The sequence below is a fragment of the Nuphar pumila genome, chromosome 2 (genome assembly GCF_984573655.1).
Source record: "Nuphar pumila chromosome 2, dmNupPumi1.hap1.1, whole genome shotgun sequence".
NCBI classification, from domain to species: domain Eukaryota; kingdom Viridiplantae; phylum Streptophyta; class Magnoliopsida; order Nymphaeales; family Nymphaeaceae; genus Nuphar; species Nuphar pumila.
This window is the reverse complement of record NC_143250.1, coordinates 43,247,997-43,265,000: the sequence shown is the minus strand read 5'-3', so window position 1 is coordinate 43,265,000 and position 17,004 is coordinate 43,247,997. Positions and strand designations below refer to the sequence as shown.

Below are 17,004 nucleotides of genomic sequence, written 5' to 3'. Positions count from 1 at the left end.
TCATATATAATCTATAAGCGTATGAGTTTTCTATTTGACTGTTTTTATGTAATATAATTGCCTTACAGTGTTCGACAACATGTTAATTGATTTTATGTTGTATACAGGTTTGTTATTCATTTTAGTAGTTTGTTTACATATTTTATATGTTTTTTAAGTTTTTTTATTTGGGGGCACCACTTAGGCCTCACCTAGTCTTTTTAGGGACTGACCGCCTAGGCTCCTCCTAGCGCCTTTGACAACTAAGGACATACCGTCAATAACAATTGGAACATGTGTGACCTTTCTCCTCACACATTTGACATATCACATTTGCTTGATTCGAAGGAGCGGGTAAGATGAATATTTCATGTCTACTAAAGTTGCACTCACGACCAGGTCCTCTTACTCAAGAAGAGTTAAAGCTTTGGGCAAACATTTTTTTTGGGTCTGAACCCTCTAATAGTCTTTGTGCATACATAATGGAGACTCTATAGCTGCAAGTTGATCCGCAAGAACCTTAATCTTGTTGAGGTATTCTATAACATTGGAATATGTAGGAGCACTTCACGAGAGAGGGTGGCTATAATGAATGCTATAGCTGATTGGTCATTTTTGCGCCACACAAGAAACTTTAGATTCCGGATCACAGTTTTAGTCTTTGAGGCCTTCTCTGTACTTCCATCCTGCTCTGAAATAGTTTGGGAAACATATTCCAAAGGCACAGGAATGGACCCATCAATGTGTCATTAAATCATGGCTGCAAAGAAAAGGGATGGTTTGTTTCTTCTATGTAATGAAATTAATGAAATCGGAAGAATCAAGGTTTTTGAAGACTAAATGGCTAATAAAAGAGGCATTAGTGGCGGCCATAGAGAACAGAAAGAAAATAAATGAGGAATATGACTTAAGACAAGATAGAATTCAAGAAAATTTGATTCAAACAACTAATCAGAGAATCTGATTTAGTCAGAACAGTCAGCCTTTTTTTGTTTTAGGCTGACAAAAAGATCACACAAAGAATCAAGAACCACATATCAAGCGAAGAATCAATACCTGATCTATTGGTTTTAGTTTTTTTTTATTCAAGTGAAAATAACAGGGACGTCACCCGAAAGGCAATATTAATATGTAACCAGACTTGTCGTCAGGTCAGATCTGATGAGTGGGTTGATCTGATATGAAATAACGATCTGATCTAAAGATAAAATCAGATCTGAAATGAAATTTTAAGAAGAGGGTATAGGCAGGGCAAAGATCTGATAGATAAACAGATCTGGAGAGAACAAGGTAATAGATCTGAAAATATTTTCAGATCTAACCCTGAAGAGAAGAGAAGGAAAGAAAAAATTTGTTTAGAGGAGAGGGAAAGAGGAGACATTGAAAAGGAAGGGTTTGACACAAAAGAAGATTTGACGCAAAGGAATAGAGAGAAATAGTGAGAGAGACGAGAGAGGAGGTTGCAGCCAAGGATTAATGAAACTTACCTCTTCAGATACCATGTGAAATATTCCCTTGGAAGATGTGTCCTGCACAATAATCTGACAAGAAAGAAGAGGGAAAAGAGAAGAGGCATATAAACTAAATATGTCTCAACCCAACCCTAGGGTGATGTCTCATCATATATAAATATAACTCAGCTATGCTGAAGTACAATTTTACCCTCTGGGTACATGAATAAAATACAACTTTACTGTACATGGTGGATCGGGTCTTGGACATACACCCGATATAGTTTTAATACACACTCGTTTCACAATGCAAGTGTGTATTGTGTTGTAGCTTGCTATTATTTTGATTACATATCATGAGGTATGCTATGATACTTGCAGCATTGCTCTCACATCATTGATGTTACCTTTGACACTGTGAATGCTCTCTCTCTCATACACACACACATATTGGCAAGGGATTTAGCATGTCGACCACGAGTCCTAAAGAATCTTGTGTCAAGATGTCTTTCAGGACACCATGCATTGGGCATGTCCCCATGACAATAGGTTGGAACCTGGCATTAGTCAATTTGGTTATTTTTCTTGCTAAAAGCTTGATATCTTTTGTTCGGATGCATTCCATTCTTTGGTGCTTAGATGATTATGTACGTTTGGTCTGGGTGAGCATGTCAAATATGTCAAGAGTATTTATACATAAAAAGTATGCATGAAGAGTAGAAGATATATTGTCATCTTTGGTGCCATACATGTGCCTTTATATCTGAATTAGGAGTTTCCTTCATTTGACTTATTTATGTTCTTAAACTCCATTGCAAACGCTGGTGCTTATTTGTTGAGTTTTTCGACTTTGTTTTCTTTGTGTTGTCTCCCCTATCTTCAAATTCCAGGCAAGCAAAAATGGATTTGTAGAGCATCGGACATTTCTTCATTTATATAGGAGCTTCCACCGGCTATGGATTTTTTTGGCCCTGATGTTCCAGGTCAACTTTGACAAACTACTTAATGACTTTTTACAAATTGTTGTATTATTTTTACATGTTCATCTTTGTTCCATTTATCCTATGAAGCTGAAATTTGTGTTTTCGAACTTATGGCTGCAGGGATTGGCAATCATTGCCTTCAATGATAGAAAAATAAACACGACTACTTTCAAGCAGTTGCTTAGTGTTGGGCCTACATTTGCTGTTATGAATTTTATAGAGAGTATGTATCTTATTTCTATAGACTGCTTTTAAATTTAAAAATTGGTTGACACCTGGGTGGTGATCATTTCTCAGTGCTTTGTTTCTGTTTCTTAGTGTTTTCTCAATTTAGTATATTCTTCTCATTTTGATCTTTATCCGTAACAAACTTTTATTGCTGATTTGTAGGCTGCTTAGATGTGTTGCTTATGTTTGGGGCTTATACAACGTCTCGTGGCCTCGTTATTGCAAGGCTTTGTATTAGATTTTTATGGTTTGGTTGCTGTTCAGTATTTATCCTTTTCCTATACCTGTAAGTCCAAAGTCATCCACATATGTGATTACAAATATTATCCATCATTCTATATTATTCATTATATTGTTGCCATTCCATGTACTTGTATAATAAATTTTTTTTCAATGTTACATAATGCAGGAAAGTTATGCAGGACAAAAGTCGGCAACCTTTGGATTCATTATATTTTCGGATATATATTCTTGTGTTGGGGGTTTATTTGGCCTTACGCATGTTCCTTGCAGTCTTATTAAAATTCCCTTCCTTTCATACTTTGTCTGATAAGTGTGACCAGTGGTCCTTTTTTCAGTTTTTTAAGTGGATTTACCAGGTATAAGGAGTGTTAAGGGGTTAATATTTTCTTCAATATTATCTGCTAAGATCTCTCTCTCTCTCTCTGAGCATATCCTCTGTTTCCTTTTTGGTTGCAGGAGCGACACTATGTTGGTCGTGGCCTTTATGAACAAACCAGTGATTACATCAGGTATGATTTGAAACTGCAACTTGTTTTGTGATTTTTGAGCTCCATAAGGATGAGGTTTCAAACAGATGGTTTGTTATTCCCTTGTGAGTTTATAGTAGAAACCTTTATTTTGGAGAATGAGCTGCTGGTGAGATCCTTGATAGTTACATGCTATACCATCTTTCTAGATGTATTTTTCTTCTTTTAGATCAAAAGCCTTTTAAGGGATATGGGGTTTGTCACGGAGCCTATTTCTTCAATAGGCCAGTGCGGCGCGACGGTCCTTTCTTAGCACCACAAGCCTTTCTTTTGCTCACTTGCCGCTGCGGAAGCTTTGATAATTGAGAGTGCAAGAAAGCAATAGAAGAGAGAGGGAGATAAATTGCAATCACTCAGAACCAATCACAGCGAGGGTGAACAAAAGAAAGCTCAACGCATTTGCATTCATTCACAATTTTGCTCGCAGGCACATTACAGTTCAGATTTATGGGCTAACCCTTCAGGGTATTGATCAACCTGAACCAAAGCACAAGGGTGACCCAGATAAAGTTACAAGTGACTCGACACTTTATATCAAGATTCAACCAAAGCAAAACAGACTCTAGACACAACTGTACAAAATAGGTCACAGGAAAACAGGCTCCCCCCATTCAAATCATGCGCCACCCTCAGCGCCATCTGCTTCATGGTAGGCCCTGACTTTGGCTGGATAACAGCTCTTCATCCAGAATATTGGCTCACACGTCTGCTCTGGTGTCTCCTCCCACTGCACCAAATACTTCTTCGCTTTGCCCAAGTAGTTGACCTTGTGGCGAAGGATCTTGCTGAGACACTTCTCGATCCGTTGTGTTGCTGGGGCCTTTGCAGGATAAGAGCGCGTTGTGATACGCTACGTTCCGGATCCCCCTCGTCCGCATAAAACGATTTCAGGTTGCACACATGAAACACCGGGTGCACCTTGAGGTTCGGGGGCAGGTCCAACTTGTACGCTGGGTTGCCCACTTTCTAGGTGATGGTGAATGGTCCCTTGTACTTCCTGATCAGTCCGCGGTGCCGTCCATGAAAGATGCTTCTGCGATCCGGGATGTTTCACTAACATCTGGTCCCTAACACGGAACCCAGTGGGCCGACGATGCTTGTCCGTCCACTTCTTTATCCTCTTAGTTGCCTTGTGCAAAAATGCCTTCGCCAGCTCGGTCTGCTCGTGCCAATCTCGAACAAACTGATAGACAAAGGATGTCCTTCCCTTCTCCTATGCGGCTAGAGTGTGCGGGGTCAGCAGTTGCTATCCTATAGCTATCTCAAACGGGCTGTGGACTGTAGACTCGCTCTTCTTAAGATTGTAGCAGAATTGGACCACGTCCAGGAGCTTCACCCAATCCTTTTGATTGGCGCTAACAAAGTGCCTTAGGTACTGCTCCAATAGTTCATTGATGCACTCCGTCTGCCCATCGGTCTGTGGGTGAAAACTTGTTGAAAATAGCAGATCAAAGCCGAGTAGCCAAAATACTTCACGCTAGAATTTGACCATGAAGCGAGCATTGCGATTGCTCACAATGTTTCTTGGTACATCCAGTGCTTCACAATATGTTTGACGAACAACTCTGCAGTTTTCTCTACAAGGCACTCTTTGGAAGCTGGGATGAAGATGACATATTTAGATAAACAATCCACCACCACCAGGATGGAGCTGAAGCCATCTACCTTCGACAAGCTAACAATGAAGTCTATGAAAATGCTTTTCCAAGGACGTTCTGGGATATGTAGACGCTCAAAGAGGCCGACGGTCTTCTGGTTGATCCCCTTTGTTAAAATTAAATGTATACCAATACTCGATAAGGGTATTTTTGTCTTTTATATTTAGAACAATCCACTAGGAATTAAATGTAACTTTTTATTTTTATTTTTTTATTTTTTATTTTTTGTCTTTTTTTGTTTTCCTGTCAGTATTTTTGACTGTTGGGAGACAGTCCAACTAGACGTTGGACTGCCACCCAACAATCATAAATATGACCATTGGAAGGCAGTCCAACGTCTTTTCGACTGCCTCCTATTCATTAAGGTGAGGCTCTATAAATAGAGCCTCGCTTCTACCTTGTAAGTATGCTTTTTATAAAGTATTTGTTGTGATATTATAAAGCCTTCTTTTGTTTTTCAATAGGCTTTTATGCCTTATTGCTGTGTTTGTATTTCATCTCTTATGAGATTATAATCGGTCCATTAGAGACTACGATTCGTGTGTCTGCACAAGTCTTTTGACTTTATATTTGTGCATCCTTGATTCATTACATGGTATTAGAGCGAAGGTCATTTGAAAAAGTTTCTTTAGTGATCCTCTTGTGGTAGTGCTCTTCATGCTCGTGTTGGTCATTCTTCTATTCAAATCTTCACAAGTCACTATGGGAGAAAGAGATTTCGCCTCCGTCGTCACATACAAGCTAAATGAGAACTATTTGATGTGAGCGATGAAAATGGAGAATCACATCAAAGGCAAAAAGCTATGGGGTTTTGTTAGTGGTTATACTAACGAACCCCAACTCAAATTGACTAGAAGGAGATCAAGTCAAAGTGTTGTCCGAAGAAGAAAAGGAAAAGGCTTTACAAGAATACCAAGATAAGTTGGAAGATTGGGAAGCAAACAATGCTCAAATTCTCTCATGGTTTATGAATACGATGGAATTTAAGATTGCCACCAATATCATCAAGTTCAAGAAGGCATATGATGCATGGATCTTCTTAAAGAATTTTTTCATTCAAAAAGATATGGCTAGACTATATTACCTCCAAGACAAGGTAAGTAATCCTAAATAAGGAGACAAAAGTGTGAGAGATTTCTATGGGGTTTTGTCTCCTATTTAGGATGAATTAGCCATGCTAGAACTTAAATGAGAAGATTCGACTATTGAAATGAGAAAAACTCAATTAGATTTCTCTTTCCTTTATGGCCTTCGGTCGGAATTTGAACAAGTTAGGTCCTCTTTACTTCATAGGACCTCAATTTCTTCTATAAGTGATGCTCTTGCGCAAATTTGGCAAGAGGAAACACGACTTGACATGCACAAGTCAAATGATGAGGTTTTCACCATGGCTTCCCAGAAACTTTGTGAAAACCTATAAACCCCCTCATTTTGAAAAGAAAAATAATGGGGAAGGTCATCATGGAGGATACAAGGGCAAAATCATTTGTCATCATTGTAAGGAACCGGGACACATAAGATCGGATTGCCCCAAATTCAAGAAGGTAGCTACTCTAAGCGAAGAAACTCAAGATATCAAGAAAGAAGACAATTTCAATGATTTGACAATTGCCCAAATAGTGACGGCCATTTCACATATCCTTAAGGCTACTCCTACATTGGGTGCCACCATCTCTTCCTCTTCTTCTCCAGGTAAGTCCACTTGGATTTTGGATTCGGGAGCGTCTTTTTATATGACATATAATGAATCCCTACTATCCGATTGCACCAATTCATACTTTTCATGTGTATCAACCGTCGATGACACTTCCTTAAAAGTTGAAAGTATAGGAAATCTTAAAGACATTTTAAAGAATTTTTTTGTTCCAAACGTAAGGGCTATTCCAAAATTAGATTTAAACATTTTTTTCAATTTCTCAAATTTCTAATAATTGGTGGAAAGTCTTCTTCTCATTTAAGGCATGTTAGGTACATGATCTCCAGTTAGGGAAGCTGATTGGGCAAGACCATAGAAGAGGAGATCTCTATTACATGGACTTTTTATGTCTACCCAAAAACTCTTTTTGTTATCATGTCAAAGATACATATTTAGATCTTTGGCATAAAAGATTAGGATATCCAAGCATATCCAAATTATCTCATTTTTTATTTTTGGAAAATTTTTGTAAAGATAAAGATTTTGTATATGAAGATTGTATAATTGAAAAAAGGCAAATGATACCTTTTGGATGAAGAACTTCCTCATCTAGTGAAATCTTTGAATTGGTGCACTCAGATGTATGGGGTCATCCTCCTGTTATGTCAAAGGGAGGATATTCATATGATGTTACATTCATAGATGATTTCAGTAAACCTTGTTGTAAACTAATTTAAAACAAATATTAAAGTCTTTCGCTCCAACTCAGGGGGAGAATTTCTCTCAAATGAATTTCAATCATATCTAAAACTCATAGAATTTTACACCAACGATTTTGTCCAAGGACTCCTCAACAAAATGGTATTTTTGAAAGAAAACATCGTCACATTATTGACATTGCTAGAACCCTTCTTATCTCAAAGAATGTTCCAAAACAATTTTGGGCCGAAGCTTTACTTACTGAAGTGTATCTAATAAATAGAATGCCTTCTCAAATCTTAGAAAACAAATCTCCAATTGAAAGACTTTTTGAAATTTCTCCTGACTTGAAAAGACTAAGGGTATTTAGATGTAAATGTTTTGCGCTTTTTGAAAAATATAACAAACCCTCTCCTTTTTTTTTTGAAAAACAAAAGGCTATCGATGTCGAGATCGTTAGTGTAAAATTCCATGACTCTCTCCCAAATCCATAAAATGTGTCTTGGATATGCCGAGAATAAAAAAGGCTATCAATGCTATGATAAAATAAATGACAAACTTTATGTTTCTAGAAATGTTACTTTTCTTGAAAAAGAAAACGAATTTGATTTTAAAAAACCCAAGGAAGAAACCGAGTATGCTTTTTTATTTGATTTATTACTTAAATCAAAAAATGAAATTGTTAATGACATTGAAAATTTTGAGTCTAGTAACGACTCTAGTGAAGAAAGAGAACCATCCCAAAATCTCTTACAGTATTTCAGACAAGATACTGGGGAGCATCTATGTGCCTTTGAAAGATATAATCAATCAACAAATATTGAGGAAACTAGAGTTAAGAGATTTGAACGAATTCATAGATCTTCAACCAGATTTTTGTCATATGAATCTTTTACTCCAAACTATAGGGCTTGCCTTCTAGCTATTTATTCATATCATGAACCATCTAACTACAATGAAGCTAAAAACATAGATGAGTGGGTAAAATCCATGAAGATAGAATTAGATGCACTGCATAAAGCTCATACCTCGACAATTCAACCTCTTCCCAAGGGAAAGAAGACTATAAGGTGTATATGGGTCTTTAAAATCAAAACAAAAAATGATGTGTCCCTAGAAAGATATAAAGCATGATTAGTTGCAAAAGGATACTCCCAGGAATGTTGAATAGATTATGAGGAGACATTTGCCCAATAGCCCGTATGACTACACAGTTAGGGACTTTAGTTGCAGTAGCATTCATTAAAAAATGGCCTATTTATCAACTCGATGTTAAAAACACATTTATAAATAGAAATTTAAATGGAGAAGTGTACATGGCTCCTCCTCTCGATTTGACTATTGAAAACGGTATGGTTCTTCGACTTCAAAAGGCTTTCTATGGGCTTAAGCAAGTGTAAAATACAGAAAAAAATTTGAATTGATTCGGGTCGGATCCGGACCCGACCCGAGGCTACCGCCTCTCGCTGTCATTAAGAGACAACGAGGCAGCAGGAGAAGGGTTACAAAACCCCCCTCACTGCCTCTCGCCCTCTCGTCTCTCTCTCCTCTGCGCTGCCGAGCACCCCCACCGACGACCCCCTCCTTTCGGCGACTTCCTTCCTCCGGTGAGCTCCTCTCTGGCAGCCTCCCCAGGTACGCCCTTTTCCCCTCTTTGCTCTCTCGTCTCTCCCTCGATCTCCTCTCTTTCTCCCTCACCTTTCCGTTGCGCAGGGAGGGGGTCGAGCCGCCTCCTTGCTGCCCTAAATCACAGGTGAGGGGCAAAGCCCCCTCCCTGCGACTCTTTTCAGCGAGGGAGGGGCCGAGCCTCCTCCCGGCACCCTCTGGTTGCAAGGGAGGGGCCCAGCTCTTCCCTGCACCCTTGTAGGTAGGGGAGGGGGCCAAGCCCTTTTCCTGCTTCCTGTTACGGCAAGGGAGGGGCTGAGCCCCCCTCCCTGCTTCTTGTTACGGCAGGGGAGGGGCCGAGCCCCCTCCCTGCTCCTTGTGATGGCAGGGGAGGGGGGGTCGAGCCCCTCCCTGCTCTTTGTTTTGACAGGGGAGGGGGGTCGAGCCCCTCCCTGTTCCTTGTTATGGCAGGGGAGTGGTCGAGCCCCCTCCCTGTGCCTCTTCTCTCTTTAGGCAGGGGCATCGTGTGAGATTTCGATTTCGTATGTGTGGTTTAGCCTGCACAGGAAAGTAGAGAGAGAGAGAGAGAGAGAGAGAGAGAGAGAGAGAGAGAGAGAGAGAGAGAGAGAGAGAGAGAGAGAGAGAGAGAGAGAGAGAGAGAGAGAGAGAGAGAGATGCACAATCGACTGGGGCGGCACTCATTTACTTGACCTCCAAACCCTAACCTTTATAAAATAAAACAAGTATACAATGAGCCTTGTAATATCAGAGATATTACAAGGATGCCATTAATGAAGTTGTATTTAGCTTGCGTTTTATTTAACATGCCATGCGTATGGATCTGGATGATCCAGATCCATACGCAAACTATATTTTAACACCCTCCCTCAAGTTGTACATGATTTTGGAGCATTTACAACTTGCTCTTCAATAGCCAAAATTGACGTCCTGTTAACCCCTTGGTAAACAGGTCTGCCACTTGATCTTCTGTTCGAACATGACATAGTTCTATCTCCTTCATCTCGACTTTCTGCCGTATGAAATGTTGACCAATCTCAATGTGCTTCGTTCTGCTATGCTGGATAGGATTACATGCAATGTTTATTGCGCTTTGATTGTCACATAGAAGAAAGGATCGAATAATTGTCTCCCCAAGATCACTCAATAAGTGTCTAATACATGTGGCTTCTGCCGTGCCTGCAGCCATCGATCTGTATTCAGCCTCTGTACTCGATTGTGCCACTGCCTTTTGTTTTCTGTTGCTCCAGGACACTAAATTGTGTCCAATATATACACAATATCCAGAGACAGATCGTCTCTCATCTGGATCCCCTGCCCAATCTGCGTCTGTATAAGTGATGAGTTCATGTCCTCTATGCAGATTATCGTTTATGCGATAAACATGTCCGTCTCCTATAGTTCCTTTTAAATAGCGTGGAATGCGCTTTACAACTTCTATATGACCCTCCGTTGGAGCATGCATAAACTGGGATACCTGATTGACAACATAAACTATATCAGGTCTGGTAAAGATCAAGTACTGTAACATCCACACGAGACTTCTATATGTTGTAGGGTTGACACAAAGATGACCATCTTCAGAGCTCAGCCTTTGATGTAATACACTAGGAGTACTGACTGGTTTGCAATTTGTCATCCCGACTCTTTCCAGAAGGTCAAGAGTGTATTTTTGTTGCATGAGTGTCAATGTGTCTTGTTGTCTGTCAACTTCCACACCAAGAAAGTACCTCAACTCCCCTAAATCTTTCATCTTGAAAGTTTTCATTAAAAACTGCTTCACGTCTTGCACATGATTATCTGAATGTCTGCCTTTTGGTAAATAAAGAGTGAGTGATCCAGAGGGCATCTTCTAAAACCTATGTCACATGGGTGCGGGTGCGGGCGCGGGTGCGGGTGCGGTGCGGGGATTCAGCACTTCCAAAAAACCCGGGTGCGGGGGTGCGGCAGGGGCAAAAATGTAATAAGTAATATATATATATATATAAAGGGGGTTGGGGAATAGGCGGGGTTTTTTTTTAAACTTTGCAGCTGTCAGCTACTGTCAGCAGCTGACAGGCAGCTGCTGCAGCTGCTGCAGCTGTGCTGACAGCTGCTGTCAGCATCTGTGCTCACAGCTGCTGTCAGCAGCTGTGCTGACAGCACAGCTGACAGCTGCTGTGCGTGAAAAACTTACTTTATGCTTGACAGACTAGCATAAAGTTTTTTTAAAAAAATTTCGAAGCCCATTTGGGCAAATTTTTTTTTTTAAAAATGGACATTAATGATCCTGGGTGCGGTCAACGCACCCAGGATCGAGTTGACCGCACCCGGTGCGGCACCCGCACCCGCACCCGCGTCGAGTCGCGTCGACGCGGGTGCGGCACCCTCCTAGCCGAATCCCTGTGACATAGTCTAAAACCATAACTCTGAATTTGCATAGAGAAACTTTCAAACCAGGAACTGGACGCCTGTTTCAACCCATACAGAGATTTCCTTAGTTTGCACACCCAGGCAGTAGGATCCTTCTCGGCATAATCAGCAGGTTGCTCCATATACACTTCTTCCTTTAAAGTTCCATGCAAAAATGCATTTTTAACATCCATCTGGCTAAGGCTCCAACCTCGATCGACTGCTAGGGATATGATGACACGAATAGTACCCATTTTGATTACCGGACTAAAAGTTTCATCGTAGTCTTCACCATATTGTTGTGTGAATCCAAAACCTGTGATCTCGCTGAACACGCTTCTAATAGGATTCCGCAACCCCAAACTCTGATACCATATGAGATTTCGATTTCGTATGTGTGGTTCAGCCTGCACAGGAGAGAGAGAGAGAGAGGAGATGCACAATCGGCTGGGGCGACACTCATTTACTCGACCTCCAAACCCTAACCTTTATAAAATAAAACAAGTATACAACGAGCCTTGTAATATCAGAGATATTACAAGGATGCCATTAATGAAGTTGTATTTAGCATGTGTTTCATTTAACATGCCATGCGTATGGATCTGGATCCAGATCCATACACAAACTATATTTTAACACATCGCCCCTGCCTTCGTTGTTTTTTGATAGGCAGGGGCAAGCCTCCTTGCCTCGCTCTTCTTTGGCATCAAGCGAAGGGTTCGCCCCCTGCCTGTTCGCATTTCTTCAGGCAGGGGCCAAGCCCCTGCCTCCGTGTATGTTCGACAGGCAGGGGCCAAGCCCCTGCCTCCGTGTATGTTCAACAGGCAGGGGCGAAGCCCCCTGCCTCTCTTCTACTTTGTCAGGCAGGGGCGCAACCCTGCCTGCCCTCACTTTATGAGGGCAGGGGTGCAACCCCTTGCCTCTTCGTTGTTTGCTGACAGCAGGTTAGCAGAGGCTCGCAGCCCCTGCCCCTGCTTCTTGCGCTGATAGTAGGTGCGCAGGGGCATAATGCCCCTGCCTCTGCTTTCCTCACGTCAGGACAACGACAGTGTCCTTGACCTTCTATTTTTAGTGTTAGCGTGCTAGTACTGTCGCTTTTGCAGTTCGTACGACGGATCTCGCTCGCGCTCTGCGATCCGAGCCGTCAATTGTTTACACCTGCAGACGCCAACAAGCTTGCAACTCTCCGACGTAGGGAAAGATTACATATAAGACTTGGACAATTGAATTGAGTTTAATTAACGAAAAAAGATAATTAAATAAATATATATACATATATATCATATATATTTATACGAGTATGCATTTAACTCAAGGACGCGGTTTCGCGATCCTTGTCCTTTACTTTGCCGTCGTCCATCGTGCAAAGGTTTTGCGTTGCACTTCTGCTTACAGTCTTTACTTTGCCGTTGCGCATCACGCAAAGGTTTTGCGTTGCACTCCTGCTTACAGTCCTTTACTTTGCCGTCGCGCATCGCGCAAAGGTTTTGCGTTGCACTCCTGCTTACAGTTTTTTACTTTGTCGCCACGCATCGCACAAAGGTTTTGCGTTGCACTCCTGCTTACAACCTTTACTTTGCATTCGCGCATCGCGCAAAGGTTTTGCGTTGCACTCGTGCTTACAGTCCTTTACTTTGCCGTCACACTTTGCGCCCATGCTTTTGCTTTGGCATATGTGTTACTGCCTTGCTATTGCAGATCACGCTCAGGTTTTCGCTCATTGCATATGCGTCTGAGGCATCCTCATGGAGGATGCAAGAGGCATCTACCACTCTCTCTCTTGCGACAAGAGTTGAGTCGGGAGCTAGCGATACATCTTCGTCTAAGGAGAGGGATACCTCGTAAGGATCATGGCTCTTCGTGTACCCAGTCCTGCAGAGTCGACTTGAGATTTTAGGGAGTTGCACAAAAGCATCAAAGACTGCCTAAATCGAAGCATTTGGAAGGATGTGATTGGCTGGTTCTGTTGAAAAACCCGTATCCCGTCTATCGAGGCTGGTATCGAGTCATGCGAGGCATGTAGATACCCCGATAGCGGATGAGATTCAAGATAATTACATGCCAAATGTTGGCACAAGCTGCTGGCTGTTTCAAAAGACAAAATGTCAAAGTATAGTTTGAGAAGCATTACATCTTTGTGAAACACTTCTGTTGAGGTTCCTATTGAGGAACTATACCCCTTTCATCATAGAGTACTTGTAGTCGTGCACTACACGCTAGTACTGCGATGATCGGATGAGACAGTAGTGCGACCTCGAACAGTGCTAAATGCACAATGCTGTAATCACATAAAATGACCTCACATTCGCCTTCACAAGCAAGATGCTCGAGTGGTTTAAAGACCACAACATAGGATGAGTCGTTAGTTAAGCAACCCCTAACGCACCCATTCACTTCTTATTGTCTGTCAAGGGAGAGGACAGAGCGGTGTAAAACTTCAATGGACAGGTTGTTAACAACCACCCCACGGGCAATGATCCCGCCTCCTCAGTCATTGGAGTTAGGGGAAAGGGGCTACAATAGTTAGCTCAACACTTCTGCAGAAGTTGGATGCATCCGTGGTACTGCTTACCTGCCTTTGGGGAATCCTTTCTCGGTTAAAGCCGTCCCTTTAAGAGCGAACTCAACTAGCTATTCAGGTTATTGAAAATACATAGAATAACAGACGCCCGAACTAGTCTCAGTTGTTTCTACGTTTTTCCTGCGCATACCTGCAGTTCAATAATATTGAAACATAAAGTCTGTTCACACTGGTTGCTTGCTTGCTTGCTCGGTAGTTCAGTATGCTACTCGTTGAGCTATGCACGCCTGTCAAGGCGTTACTCTAATTGGTTAAGCTGCTTACACAGTTCTTTGCTGAGTAATAAGTAGCTTCTCATACTAGTGAAATGCTTATAATAATAGCATTATGCCAGTTGCTACATATTAGCATATGACTTGCTTTACCCCTTGGTTGAACTGCTTGGTGCTTGTTGCAACGTAACACTTGTTGGCTTGCATCTCTTATGATTGATGTGATTGCATACAACTCGTAATCTATGAACTGGTGGCAACTAGGACTGATGGAGCCGCTTGTCTTATAAGCTGCTTACATATTTTGATATAACTGCTATCGTATGATTGCTTATGAATTGCTTGCGATGCAATGGTTTATGACTTACGATTAATTTAATTACTTGCTGATGGATTGAGCCATTTGATGGTAATTGTCTGTTTTGCGAGCATTGTTATGAGTGCTTGTCTTGTTCAGTTGTTTTGTTTGGCTGTAGGATAGAGTTAGTTACTCTTCGCCTATAGAATCAGCTGAATTGCCATATCTGCGTGTTCTCATGTGTCGTTTACGCATGCTTTGAGGTCATATTTGAGGATTGCAATGTTCCTTGTGGCAATATTTCGATGCGTAGTACTATATGTTTCTATGTGATGTGATTGATATGCCACGTGATAAGAAATTTTGAGATTATGCGATAATATGTTCATGATTCATGGAACCTTATTGGAGGAATGAGTGATCGTGTGTTTTGTTTTACCATGTGAAGTGATACGATGCATATTGCTGATATACATGCTTGTGCCCATATTGGTGACTAATGACCCCAAGAGCGGTCGATGGTTCAGAGCAGTCGATTGTATTAATGCATGTATCACTGAGTAGGGCGCCTGTTGAAGATCAGATCTTCAAAAGATTATCTGCGAGGAACGCCGGATCAGATCTCCACGAACGAGTAGCCGCAAATACGGTGAACTCTTGTGAGGAAGTGTATGGTCCAAGACCAGATATACCATCTAGGCGAAATTCCTTCTAAGGTTATACATTTCCCAGACCAGGTGATCCGGCGTTTATCTTGTTGATTGTAATAGTGGCTATCGACCCTGAGAGCGGTCATTTGTGTTGATGCGTGTATTACAATGATTTTCATTGTATATGACATTTGTTGGGGACCGGCTTTCTTCAGGTTTTGTTGTGAGAGTATGTATGATCAAGACCAGGTGACCCGGCTAGAGTGGTAGATTCTCTGTAAGGATGTGCACTGTCCACGAACGGGTAACCGCAAAGACGGTGAACTCCTGTGAGGAAGTGTATGGTCCAAGACCAGGTATACCATATAGGGCGGTAATTCCTTGTGAGGTTGTACATTTCCCAGATCGGGTAATCTGGCTAGAGCGGTAGAATCTCTGTGAGGATGTACACTGTCCACGAACGGGTAGCCGCAAAAACGGTGAACTCCTGTGCGGAAGTGTATGGTCCAAGACCAGGTATACCCTCTGGGGCGGTAATTTCTTGTCAGGTCGTATATCTCCCAGATTGAGCGATCCGACGTGGATCTTGTGTTTTTGCTTACCATAAAAAGTTATGGTGAGCAATAATGATCTTTTAAGATTGTTTGAGATAACCAGTTATAAATCTATAGTTTTGGCTTTCTGTTTTAGCATGTTTTCATGCAGGACTCAGATGTGAGAATCAAATCTTTATTTGATTTTAGATCATGTTTTGGACCTTCTATAGAAGGGTGGGCTTTTTCTGAGAAAGTATGACGCCTTAGTGAGTCATAACAGGTGACAGTTGGCCGCGTAAGGCTTTGAGAGATGATAATAAATTAAGGTTGTTCAGGACAAACGTTTGTTGGAAGTAGTGAGGGCGACAAACGATGACATGATAATGATTAAATGTAGAGACCCTGTTCAAGGAACGAAAACAAGCTTGTTGCGTGGTAGTTCACAACTTACGATCAAATGAATCGTCTTGCTACGTTTTGACAGTTACACTGCTTACTGCTTGCATTGCTTACCGCTTGCACTACTTACCTGTTTGCACTGCTTACCTGTTTAACTGCATATCTGCTTTAAACTGCTTAGCATACTGAATTAAATGTACTTAATTCAGTTTCCTGTAGTCTCTCTTGTGCACCTACTAGTTTTTCGTGAAAATAACCCATTCTATGGGTACAAGTGATGATTAGGTACACCACAGGCGATGGGGCGATGACAAGATGACTTCAAAACTTCTTCTTCATGCTCTTATCTCGCGTCATGGACATTTTGGGTTTGTAACAGATTTTTTCTTGGGATATCCGAATTTTGTGAGTTTTGGTTCTTTTAGCTAACGTGCCCAAAGTTGTCAACTTGCCGTATGAATTAACAAAAGAATAGTCTTCCGCTGATTTTATGAACAAACTCTGGAGGATAGAGAATTTTTCTAGTCTCTTGCCTGTTTTCTGAAAGGTTCGCAAGTTTGAAATTTTGGGGCGTTACAGCAAGCCCCTAAAGCATGGTATGATTGGTTTAGTAATACCATATTGAAATTTGGTTTTAAATGTTGTTTCACACACTGCTTTGTTTATAAGATCTACAGGTACCTCTATTATTCATCATCTTCTCTTGTATGTTGATGACATGATCATATCTGACAATGATAAAAAAGAAATTGAAGAAATTAAAGTTATGCTTAAAAAATCTTTTGATATGACTAATCTTGGTTTTCTGAGATATTTTCTAGGCATTGAAGTGACTTACTCACCAAGGGATGCATTTTATCTCAAATCAAGTTTGCACCAGATATTGTTGCACGTTCGGGAATCACTGACA

At 41.2% G+C, this 17,004-nt stretch overlaps 1 protein-coding gene across 1 annotated transcript in view; it reads left to right on the top strand.

Annotated features, from left to right (window-relative positions):
- Positions 1-17,004, top strand: part of GSL8 (glucan synthase-like 8) — a 209,795-nt gene that overhangs the window by 63,206 nt on the left and 129,585 nt on the right. The window contains exons 13-17 of the mRNA XM_089995715.1: positions 2,321-2,413; positions 2,534-2,636; positions 2,804-2,927; positions 3,051-3,240; positions 3,341-3,393. Coding sequence (XP_089851841.1) covers positions 2,321-2,413; positions 2,534-2,636; positions 2,804-2,927; positions 3,051-3,240; positions 3,341-3,393 — 563 coding nt within the window. The remainder of the gene's footprint in view (positions 1-2,320; positions 2,414-2,533; positions 2,637-2,803; positions 2,928-3,050; positions 3,241-3,340; positions 3,394-17,004) is intronic.